The sequence below is a fragment of the Bicyclus anynana genome, chromosome 20 (genome assembly GCF_947172395.1).
Source record: "Bicyclus anynana chromosome 20, ilBicAnyn1.1, whole genome shotgun sequence".
Lineage (NCBI taxonomy): Eukaryota > Metazoa > Arthropoda > Insecta > Lepidoptera > Nymphalidae > Bicyclus > Bicyclus anynana.
The window spans coordinates 13,199,036-13,212,287 of NC_069102.1; the positions used below are offsets into that span (position 1 = coordinate 13,199,036).

General features: G+C 35.6%; 1 protein-coding gene across 1 annotated transcript; it reads left to right on the forward strand.

The window, feature by feature from the left end:
• Positions 1–276: 276 nt before the first annotated feature.
• On the forward strand, positions 277–11,363 carry LOC112044860 (O-acyltransferase like protein-like). The gene is made up of 10 exons (XM_052887970.1): positions 277–319; positions 572–711; positions 1,187–1,508; positions 1,750–1,784; positions 4,275–4,378; positions 4,791–4,964; positions 5,765–5,915; positions 6,412–6,598; positions 8,413–8,555; positions 11,048–11,363. The coding sequence occupies exons 1-10, from the start codon at positions 277–279 to the stop codon at positions 11,228–11,230; spliced, it is 1,482 nt and encodes a 493-aa protein (XP_052743930.1). The 3' UTR covers positions 11,231–11,363.
• The last annotated feature ends 1,889 nt before the right edge of the window (positions 11,364–13,252 follow it).

Below are 13,252 nucleotides of genomic sequence, written 5' to 3' on the forward strand. Positions count from 1 at the left end.
CTAATAGTATTTATTAATAAATTCTTCAAAGTAGTGAACAATTTCCGCAATTTAAATACAAATGCATTTAAAATACTGTTTCCCTGAGTACTATACAAATACTTCAATCGACTTGGTGATCTCTTAGGGTGTGGCTATGTTCAAAATATTTCGCATTAATCAAGTCGAAGGTAGATTATATATTTTGAGGAGGTGCTACCCTCAAAATTAACTTAGAGCAACGTTTGATTAGGAATTGTTAAAACAATGATTTTAACTCTCAGTGTTTTGTTCATTATGCTTCTAGAACAATGTTATGGCGTGATATATTATTTGAACGGTAAGTGGTTAAGTGATATATTGAACATATAATTATTCTAATGACAGTAAGACAAATTATTCCTATTTGAGAATTTAAACTATCACGAGTATTATAAATATTAATTTACGTAATACAACGTTGGAGTATGCTCGACTAATATCGAACCCAAACGGAGCCCTTGGTCATGAGCTAGTTCTTGCTGTTTGCTGTAGTTTGTTTTATTGAATCTTGCCACGTTGCAGCTCAGCTTTTATAAATATTTACTTCCAGATACTGAGCATAGCCGCATGCCTCCCATATACCACGTGGACAATTATACAGGGTGTTTGCAAAGATCTTCTGATTTATATTGTACCGTGAACTTTAATCTGGTGTCTGACGAACCCAGCGATCTACTTAATTTAATACAGGTAATATCGACTGTGAAAATTAAGCCTACAAATATAGTACGCATAAAAATATAGTGCACAAATTTTAATTACATACATTCTACAATCCATCATCATCATATCAGCCGATCGACGTCCACTGCAGAACATTTGTAGGGACTTCCACACATCACGATCCTGAGCCGCCTGGATCCAGCGACTCTCTGCAACTGACTTGATGTCGTCAGTCCACCTGGTGATGAATACAGAGGTATATAAGGTACAAGAGGAATAAAAACCAAATCGATGTATTGTAGTACGATAACAACTATATTACCAATTCGGAAAGCTGATGGTCCTGATAAAAACAAGCAAGCAACTGCTGAATTTCAGCAGTAATTTATCTGCTAAAAACATATCATATCAAACATATTTTGAAGAGTTGTTAAGGTAATGTTCGTGGCAAGAAAAAGTTTACTTTTGGTACATTCCAACGCAGATTTTTTTATATTTTTAGGAGTATTCAGAAGCGACCGCTACACATTTCAATTATACTAAATTAAGACACGGCGTTTGTGTCACTCAGAATTGCCAAAGGTATATACGAACAGGAGTTCCGGTGAGAGCGGACTCCCTTGAGGAATGCCTTAACGATACTGTTTGGAAGGACTATAAGTTGAAGACGAAAGTGGAAAGCCATTTTTGCCATGCTCTTGCTGATCACAGTTTAGAAGTGGATACCAGTGACATATTAGTAGCAGTAGTATTACTTACAATACTTCTCCTAAATGCTGTCGGAAGCATTTACGATACCAAATGTACATCAACTGTTAAAGAAAGTAAGTTTTGGAATATTCTTAAAAGCTAATTAATTCATGGCTGATTTTTAACTAAACTAGCAACTTATTTATCTTAAAATTTAGCTTTTTTATTGAGATTATAGGTTAGTTATGTTAAATTTCTGATAAATAAATATCAAAAATGGTAGTAAACTTATTATTTTTAATATAAATCTTTTTACCTTAACAATAACCACTTCGATAAAAATTAAAATGTAAATTATAATAATGATACAAACAGGAAAAGATCAGGACAAAAGTTCAAAAGCAATTAAAGTATTTTAGTTCAGCTATACATTACCGACGTTATCAATTAAATATTATCTACTAGTAAAACCTTTACAGATCGAAGTGCGTTATACTGTTTTTCAATTAGAAGAAATTGGCAGAGTTTAGTTAAAAATACAACAAATGATGAGCGGTTTCAGAGACTTCAAGGATTACATTTCTTGAGGTTATTTATTTTTATTTATTTATTTAATACACTTTATTTGTACACCACAAAAATAAAAGAAAACAAGCAAAACAGAAACACAAGAAAAAGTAGAATACAAAAGGCGGCCTTATCGCTTAGTAGCGATCTCTTCCAGGCAACCTTAGGCTTAGGAACTTATTAGGACAACTGTAGGTGGTGTGTACGTAATAATATTGTACATATACATACATACAAATAACTAAACACTAATACATAAACCATAATACACATTTATTTTTACAGATATTTATTTTTACAGAGGTTAGTTTAATTTACCTATATGTTTCTAATCACGACTAATTAAAATGTAAATCAACCAGCGAGGAAAATTATATCTGAACAGTGCGACGATAAACGATATTATTAAAGGGCACGTCTAAGAAACTTATAATTGCACAATTTATCTAAAATTATATTTTTAAATGTTGATATGCAAATAATAGAAATAGCTCAAACCCTGACTGTGTAAATTTTTTGGATCAATCTCCTTTTTAAAAGGGTTTACATGCAATTGTGTAAATGATTAGGTGCTCAATAGAACTAATACAAATAGACATCTACATGTAAATCCAAAAAAGTATTCTCAAAGTTACAACTCACACACCTCGATAGCACACTATTATCGATGTGGGGATATATGAGAGGATTTTTAGTACGACAAAGTCATTGTTTAATAACATAGTTGATTTAAAGTAATCTAAGCTTTCCAATACATTTCTTGAAGAAGTTGTCCCTTTTTTACGAGTACAATAAGGTAAAGAATTAGAGCCACAAGCGCTATTCAAAATTAATGAAAATTTTCAATCAATAAAGAAATTTCGTTTTTGACTTTATTGTATTGATTGATTTTATTTCTTCCAGATGTCTCATTTTGCTTGGCGTCATCATGGTCCACTGCACGTGGCCTTACCTAATCGCTCTCGATAATCCACACCACAACGAAATGGTATTACACTTATTTAAATTATTCATTTCCTTTTAGTCAGTTTTTAGTCCAGGATATCATTATCATCGTTAGATTGTAATAAAAATAGTAGAAAATGAAAACATAAGATGACCGTAGTTGTCACTGAGGTAGTTGTATTTTAAAAAGAGAACTTTTGCAAGATCTCAACCCATTTTGAATAAGCATTCGAGTAGCATGCTAAAATGAGACCTCGAAGGGAGGTACATCTTGCTAGATTCATTTTAGAAAAATCGAAGATGATTTCACATTAGCCAGAAGCTTAATAATTAATACCAATTCATATATTTACCTACTTACAAAAATTAGTCGTCATCATCATCATATCAGCCGATGGATGCCCATTGTAGGACATGGGCCTTTTGTAGGGACTTTCAAACATCACGATACTGAGCCGCCTTCAACCAGCGAATCTCTGTGTCTCGCTTGATGTCGTCAGTCCACCTAGTGGGAGATCGCCCAACACTACGCTATCTACTGCGGGGTTACCATTCCAGCACCTTAGGACCCCAACGTCAGTGGTGTTTTGGTACAAACAACGAACCTGTCTTATTCTGAACTAGCGGACGCCCGCGGCTTCGTCCGCGTGGAATTTAGTTTTTTCAAATCCCTCGGGAACCATGGATTTTGCCGGGACAAAAAGTAGTCTGTGTGTTAATCCAGGCTATAATATATCTTAATACCAAATTTCAGCTAATTCGGTTCAGTAGTTGAGGCGTGAAAGAGTAACAAACATTCATATCATCAAAGTCATCAGTTTTCGCAAATCTCGGGAAACCATGGATTTTTTCGGGATTAAAAGTAGCCTACGTGTTAATCCAGAGTAAAATCTACTTCCATTCCAAATTTCAGCTAAATCGCTTTAGTAGTAGCGGCGTTATAGAGTAACAAACATCCAAACATCCATACAAACCTCAGACCAATTATTGTATAGGACCTGCCTCACTAGACGTTACTTTTCTGTCAAAGTATATGATCAACGATCTAATGCGATTATAAAAACGGTCTCTATAGAATCGATGTTAAATAGTTGTAATCGTGTTCGTTGGTTAAAGAGCTCCGTAAAAATACCTTTTTGTGTAATTAAATTGTGTAAAAAACAAAAACTTCTTGTTTAGTATAAGATATATACAAAATCTAAGCTCGTTTTCCTCAGAAAATGACAGACAATTATGTTCGTGACTATGAGTGCGATACAGGTCCTTCTATAATTGGTCTGAGATACAAACATTCGCGTTTATAAAATTAGTAGGATAAGTCTCTCAGTATTGACATACCACGCATCCGAATACCTTTTTTTTAATCACGAAAATATTTGTATTTTAAGGTATCGGCAGGGTTGGTGAGGTCTCATTGCAGGAGCCGCTGGTGGCAGAACTTGCTCTATATTAACAACTACTTCTACAACACGCAGTGCATCGCTGCGGCGTGGTACGTCAAGAGTAATAATTCATCATCATTAGCAATTAGCAATTATTCGACTGTTCAGACCTCCTGTTGAGTCTCCTCTAAGACCAATAGTCCACCACGCTATCCAATGACAGACTTCACTCACGTAGAGAACTAAGAAAATTCTCAGATATGCAGGTATCCTTACGATGTTTTGCCATCGCCGTTTAAGACAATTGATATTTAATTTCTTAAAATGCACACAACTGAGGAGAAAAAATTTGGAGGTGCATGCCCCAGACCGGATTCGAACCCACACCCTCCGGAATCGGAAGCAGAGGTCATATCACTGATATTTATATTCAACTATTAATATATAGGATATTTTTGGGATGAAGGTTACGAATTGAATTACAAAATTACCCATATTTTCAATCTATGCCATCACATGCAGGTATTTGGGAGTGGACATGCAAATGTTCGTGCTAGGCCTGGTAACATGCATGGCCTTACGAAGCAAGGTGAACAGGTCAGCCACCCTGACGATGCTCTTCTTCCTCGGCATCACGATACACGCTGTTCACATCTACGTGCGAGATCTTGACGCCATCTTGATATTGGGGCCCGAGTATGTATGTTTACTGATAGTCATTAGCATCATCATCGTCAATTGCCCTCTACAGGGCCAGGCCTTTCTGTTTTAGAAGAAATATTCCATTTGATAGCTGAACCCCAGGACTCGAACTCAGAATCTCGTGATTTGAACCCATAGACTTGAACAACAGGCCAGTGGTAAAGTAGCAATTAGTAGCCAAAATAGTAGTAGTAATAGCAAAAACACTCATTCGGTAAAATTGAAAATTTTTAGTGCTTGTTAAATTAAGTTTAATTTAAAAAGTTCAATGATATCAACTGTCTACTTAAGGATGGCCATGGATTCATGGGGCCACCATTACAATACTTTGGATCCAATGTCTATCAGTTTTTTGATCAAAATTAAATAGAAAACATTATAAACAGTCTTAAGAATAATGTTTTAGTTGGTTGGGATGGTATGCCTGTTAGAGTAATCGCAATTAATGTATCGGTAATAGCTCCTCTAATGACTCATATTTGCAATCTATCCTTCTCCTCTGGTACCTTCCCTAAGGTTTTCAAAAAAGCCTTCATAATCCCTATCCAAAAGGGTGGAGATAAAGACTGTGTCAATAATTATAGACCTATAAAAATACTACCAGCTTTATCTAAAATTATGGAAATTCTCTAAATTGAAGATTAATAACGTATTTGGAATCCATAAAGTGTCAGGAAACACAGAAGTGTTCCCTGACGTATGGTTTTAGCACCTTCAAGGCAAGAGTAAATAGGCATCTCTGCTCACTGTGCGTTAATCGACCGTCAAAATAGCTTTTATCTTATTCGATTTAGCAAAGCCCGCACTTTATTCGAGAGCGATCCATCATTCAATGAGACGTACAAGATGGGGCACGCCAACGTCGCTAGCTACGTGGTGGGGCTGGCGCTGGGATATCTCGTATACAGGCTCCAGGAGCTAGACATTGATGTCACCAAGTATAGAGTAAGTTTTTTATTCATAATAATAGTTGATAAAATAAGCAGATGACCCGACTAACTTTTAGGGAGAAAACCATTGACTACACTGAGACCTTACAAAGAAACTGATCCTTTTTTATTCTTTACAAGTTAGCCCTTGACTACAATCTCACCTGATGGTAAGTGATGATGCAATCTAAGATGGAAGTGGGCTAACTTGTTAGGAGGAGGATAAAAATCCACACCCCTTTCGGTTTCTACACGACATCATACCGGAACGCTAAATTACTTGGAGGTTCGTCTTTGTCGGTAGGGTGGTAACTAGCCACGGCTGAAGCCTCCCACCAACCGAAAACCTGAAATCTACACTCAATTCTATGTGTCCAAAAATTTTTTATGCAAAGTTACCGAAAATGTATGTATTCCAATTTATTTGATTTACAATTTTTTTTGGAACTTGCTCAATTAAAACCTACGTATGTACAATAAATACGCTTTTTTCCCAAAAAATGCTTTTTTAGAATTATAGGTACCTCTACTGGGCCCTTCTACCGCTACTGTTTGTCGTTATATTGTCTGGAAGTGTGTTCTACCGCGACGCTCCCCGAGACCCTCTCTACATACGAGTGCTGTATGGAGCTCTTGTCAAACCAACCTTTGGTATCCTCGTGGCAGGCCTCATATGTGGAACGATCTTTAAATTGGAAAGTAAGTTATTATTGAATAGAAGCAAGCATTGATAGATTGACGCTGGTTCCCTGGGAAATGGAGCGCGCCCTAGTGTGGAACATTGGATCCGCATCATATCAGGGAGACAGAATCAAGACCGTAGCAGAAAAAGCTGAAAACGGTATATGGTAACAAGTATGCCTTTTATGACTGAGAGTTAGATAATTGTTCCGTTATCTGTGGGGATCCTTGGACCATGGAGTAGCAGTGCCAAAATTCGACTGGTGACAGAAGGACTGGCTCATTTTTTGCGCAAATGATCAGCCTGGCTGTCAAACGCAGAAAAGCAGCCAGTATTTTGGCCATCATTTGTATACTTAGTTATTGGGATAAGATAACTTAAGATACCATTGTATTCATTTTCAATGTAATAGCAAGCATTACTTTTCGGAAGTTCATTATGATTAGGAATTAAATGATCTACGTCAATATTATCTGTAAAAACGGACGAATCATCCACGTCACCCAGATAGTCTGACAGAAAACCTACACCTACCTTGAAACCAGATTCTGTTCTCAGGATATTTTGAAGAACTTTGTATAGGAGATCAAATAATTACTTACAATAATAATTAATAACTTATTCTTCTTTCAAGTAAAAGTCAAACCCAAAATTATATTCAAATCGATCCTACAAAGCATTTTATAGTGAAGTACAGTATACTCGTAGATATTCGATGTTTTGATACATGTTACTTTTTGGATTCAACAGTCGCTTATAAATTAATTGTAGTTTTTATTTTGCTAATGCTCTTTGGCACAAAAACATGCCTCTTTTTACAATGTATTATTACAACAAAATGCAGTTCTTTTTCATAAAAATCACAACAACTTATTTACACCTTATTGCAACTAGACATCTAGACAGAAAATACTTATTAAACTTATCTACCTGTTTTTTTCCGCCCGAAACAACAAACAAGTAATAAAGTTTATATTTATACAAGTATTTTTTACTGTGTTATAGAAAAAACTGAAAAAAAACTCTAGACCCGGATCTAGCTTATCTATAGCTAGATTATTAAAGAATCTAAGATGGGAGGGAGTCTATAAAGTGCATTGGTTAAATCCCAAAGTCCTTTAGTAGGACTATAATAGTCCTACTACACGACAAATACTGGGCCCTCATTTTCTATACATTTCTGGGTCCAGATTTGAAGATTTCAAGAAATCCATACATTTAGAAAATCAAAAATTATGAATCCTAATTATTCTATGTGACTTTGATTTATTAAAAAGCATAATTTGTCATTTATTTCTTTTTTGTGACGTGCTGATCCCAAAATGGTCGGTCTCCTTTCTTAGAAGAAAGAATCAGTATTTCATGCCCAGGACACATACTAAAGACTTGAAAAGATCATGATATTGTTGACAAAAAAAAACATTTATTATTGTTTAATAATGCTAATAATATCAAATTTTCAAAACTGCAACTAAGAAGTTCAAAAAAATCTAAATTGTATGTACCGAACTTCATAAATGGGTATGGTAAGCGAAGGCTGGAATATATTGTTCCAACAATCTTTAACGATTTTCCGTATACGTACATAAGCGGAAACTAAAGAATTATTTTTTGGGACAGCCTGTGTAGCGTCGCAGCACCGGTTCACTCACACTTTTTAATGATTATTCTTGGTATTTATCCTCTTCTGTTTGTTAATTACTTTTGTTCCTAAATATTGTATTATATGATAATAACCTGTGCACAGTAAAACCAACTGTGGTTTGTGTTGCACTATGGTTAGGCTTAATTTAAATGTGTTTTTGTTGAATAATAAATAAAAAAAATACAGATATTTATAGAAGAGTATTCGAGTGGAAGGCCTGGACTATTCCGAGCCGCTTGAGCTACTGCGTGTACGTCATCCACCTGCCCTACCTCAGACTATTCGTGTCCCTGCGCACCAGCCTGCTGACACAAACCATGCTGCATCAGGTAACAATATTTTATAGTCAATAAAACTTGCGCTAATAATAGTTTACGCTTGACTACAATAATGCCTGATGGATAGCAATGATGAGGAATACGAACAGGTTTGCCTAGAAAGTGCTTATTAACTCTTGCCTGGAAGATCTTTAGATTGGAGGTGGTAGAAAACACAGATGCTGGATGGGCGTTGCACACTTTAACAGTTCGAATAAGAAACCTTGTGTTCGATTATGTGTATATTCAAGGGAAGTATAATGACTTATCATTCTCTCTATCTAATCTAATTGCAAATATTGATCTGCTGTACATTTGCTCTGAATTACCGGGTCCATTTGAAAACCGAAACGCAATCACAATTAGTGATCTACATCACTGGAAATAAATTGTCGGTTTCATATGTGTACCAACCCATTTGGTAAACTAAATTGCCAATCTTTATAACCTAAACCGGCCCTACGTGAGGCTTGATGGTGATTTATCCAAAATATTTAAAGAAAGGTAAAGTATACATCAGGGATTGATATATCAATCCATTTCTTAAATAAAACATGCTAATAAGCTATCCTCGGATAGAGTTTGCTATCTTAAAAATCCATCTATCTTTGGGAGGACTGATCACAGATTAAAGATAGGCCTTTGTTTGAAAATGTCCAATTTTTGCGTGTCAATAACCTACCCGACCATTTTGATATACATACATATCCATAGATCGGTGTAAACAATCTTAAATTGCAATTTAAAAAATTGTTCGGATTGTTGCATTATTTTTGAATAAAAGTTTATAAAAAGGAAATTAAAATGATCATGATATTATTCAGTGATAGTGATGATAGCGATTTGGAGATACTGGCTCTACTTTCAGATTATGAAAGCGAGACGAACGTCGTGTTAGTTCCCGACAATTTAACCCCCGACGCAAAAAGAGGGGTGTTATATGTTTGACGTGTCTGTCTGTCTGTCAATCTGTTTGTGGCACTATAACTCTCGAACGGGTGAAGCGATTTCAATTTAGTTTTTTTTTGTATGAAAGGTGACTTATGGGCGAGTGTTCTTAGACAATATGTTTGATGAAAATCGGTTGAGCCGTTTAAAAGTTGTGGGGTGTGAAAGTGGGGAAGAACAACCGAATGTCTGCAAATATACTCGAGTCGGTCTCAAATGAAAGCGCAATGAGAGAATATTGATGACTTGATCGAGAGTGTAATTAATAATTTCATGACATTCGGGAGTTTTTCCAATTTTCAATTTTATGTTATTTTAATATTAGATGTACGTCTTTGACCTACTTACGAGGTACGATGTTATTATAATGATGTGCGTATAATAATGACGTAATGTTTAAAAATAAATATCTTAAAACCTACGTGTTACGATTGGTATTTAAAATAATAAATTATTATTTCACTAAAATGTATATTCTCGTAAAATGTCTCATCTAAATTATGTACCCATAAAGTTATTATCCTTTATAGTTAGCTGGCAAAGTTGTATTTCATGGCAAAATTGTTGGAACCAAAGATTTTCTAATAGAGTTAGGTCGCTAGTGCGTCGAAACTGAGGCGAACAAAAGCGACTAATTGTCTTAATTTCATTGAGTCGCTTAATAAACAACGTAAGCTATTTAAAAAAAATAATACATATACAATGTCGAAAATATAATGTTTGTACATATAGATAAATTAATATATTTAGTGAAGTTAAACAAGAAATAATTGTGCATTTGTGCGATCCGTGGAGTAGCTTGGCTAGCTTTTTGCGGTGATGCCGACAAAATGTTCTGCTATGTAATTTTGTTTCATAGAAAATTGGGGGTAGCAGGGAGAAAAATACTTTACGACATATTCTTATTGTTACCTATCAAATATCACACTAATATTATAAAGGCGAAAGTTTTGTTCGTACGCTGCTACTGAAGCGATTTGACTGAAATCTGGAATAGAAATAGATTTTACTCTTATTTTTTATTGCGGAAAAGGCCATGGTTCCCGAGCGATTTGTGATAAACTAAATTTCACGCGGACGAAGTCGAAGGCGTCCGCTAGTTTGAAATCATAGACACTTTTTATATGTACTGATTATTTATTTGATGTTAAATATTTTCCATGTGTGAGTTCACCTAGCCCCCCACAAGTTTTATCGGGGGCAATAGTTTAATACAAGTCCAATCGAAGGAAATTAGTTTGCATTAGTTAAGCAGAATGAGAGGGGTTAGGCCAATAGTCCACCACGCTGGCCCAATGCGGATTGGCAGACTTCACACACGCAGAGAATTAAGGAAATTCTCTGGTATGCATGTTTCCTCACGATGTTTTCCTTCACCGTTTGAAACACGTGATATTTTATTTCTTAAAATGCACACAACTGAAAAGTTGGAGGTGCATGCCCCGGACCGGATTCTAACCCACACCCTCCGGAATCGGAGGCAGAGGTTATATCCACTGGGCTATCACGGCTTCCAGATCCTATTATCAGCCTATAACTTTTTGTTTTTTTTTCAGCTAACTTTGCTTCTCTGTGTGACGGTGATATCGTTTGCAACGGCTCTCCCGCTGTGGTTGCTCGTCGAGGCACCGTTCGTATCGCTCGCGAGACACTTAGGCTCACGGAAATCGGTCAAGCCGTTGGAAAAACCCGACCCCGCTAACGGTTGTCAGAAGATTGATTGCAATACTTATTTATAATATATTAAATGATTCAATGGAATTTTTATTATTAAAAAAATATTTGCCGTAACTTTTAAATAATGACCCATATACTCGCAACTTTCCAACAAATTTTATGTTAAAAACATCGTGAGGAAACCTGCATACCAGAGAATTTTCTTAATTCTCTGCATGTGTGAAGTCCTGCAGATTTCACACACGCAGAGCAGTGGTGGACTATTGGCCTAACCCCTCTCATTCTGAGAGGAGACTCGAGCTCAGCAGTGAACCGAATATGGGTTGATAATGACCTTTGGTAAGCCATACCAATTGCCTATTTAAAAATGTTATCATTGCGTAAAAAATTATAAATCTGCTTGTAAACTATTGTAAGTTAAAAATGACTTTTTTATTTTTTTATAATCAAAACTTTTTATTAATTGACGGTCAAGGGGTGCAAGTCGCGTGGCATTGAATGGAGATGCAGAAATGAAAGTCACTTTCCCTCCCGTGTGATGAGCCTGGGTGTCTCCATCTGCCTTGGTGGCTTACATAAATTCATCATCATTATTATTAACTAACCATACTCAACTCACTGTTGAGCACGAGTCAACCACGCTAGCCAAATGCGAATTATCAGATTTCACACACGTAGAAAATTGAAAAAAATCTCAGGTAACTTACATAAAATATGTATAATAATAATCATCAATTATATTCTTAGCTACACTTACTTAGAGACAAATTATTTGTCGATGTCTTTATTGCTCTACTCTTCTTCTTCTTATATATATATCTTTCTTCTTCTTTATTCTTCTTCTTCTTATATATATATCTTTCTTTATAGTGCCATTTCCCATCGGAGGTCATCAGGTATTAAACCATTGGCGTAAGTTCTTGAGCCAAGATGTACGTCTACGACCAGGCCTTCGTTTCCCCTTTATCTTTCCCTGGATAATAAGCTGGAGCAGGTGATATTTGGAGTTTCGCATGACCCAGGTATTCGAGCTTCCTCCTTTGGACTTGTTGCAGAACTTCTGTTGGCATTTCTCTATTTTGGTTATTTAATTTATATTTATTTCATTTATTCTGTATCTTTATCGATATCAGGCAAAAACATTTAGCAGGCCCTTCGCATACTAATGCCCATACCATAAGTCAGCCATACCACAATCCTTCTCATTGATTAAAAACCCAGCGTCAGACGATCTGCATAAATCAATGATAAATATGAAAATTGATAGCGGCTCAGCAATAAAATTAGTATTCCTAATTCAAGTTTTTGGACGGGTTTTTTTATGCAAATCAAATAGGCACAACTGCTTAGACGAAGTCTTAAAAGTTCTATGTTCTTAAGGTTAGTACACATCATCATTCTCATCATTTAATCTCAGTATATACCATATATGGCACAGTGATAGCCCAGTGGATATGACCTCTGCCTCCGATTCTGGAGGGTGTGGGTTCGAATCCGGTCCGGTGCATGCACATCCAACTTTTCAGTTGTGTGCATTTTAAGAAATTAAATATCACGTGTCTCAATCGGTGAAGGAAAACATCGTGAGGAAAACAGCATACCAGAGAATTATCTTAATTCTCTGCGTGTGTAAAGTCTGCCAATCCGCATTGGGCCGCCGTGGTGGACTATTGGCCTAACCCCTCTCATTCTGAGAGAAGACTTGAGCTTTGCGGTGAGCCGAATATGGGTTGATGACGACGACCTTAAATGGAATTATGAGATAACTATTTATGGTAATGAAATAGAACAATTTAATTATTCAGAAATAGTTTTCTATTTCAATTATTTTTATTTGTAAGTGAACCTAATATGAAGATATGTCACAAAATTTAAAACATAATTTATATAATATATAATAATTAGGTTATTCATTGAGTATATTTTGAATTGTTTTGTAGCCCCTAACCCTTTTCAGAATGAGAGGGGTTAGGCCGGATATTGGTTGATAATGATGAAACATAAAAATACTGGAGGGGAAGACTCCCCTGATTATTATATTAATTTATGTAAATATTGTTTGCATAAAATTTTGAAATACAAAT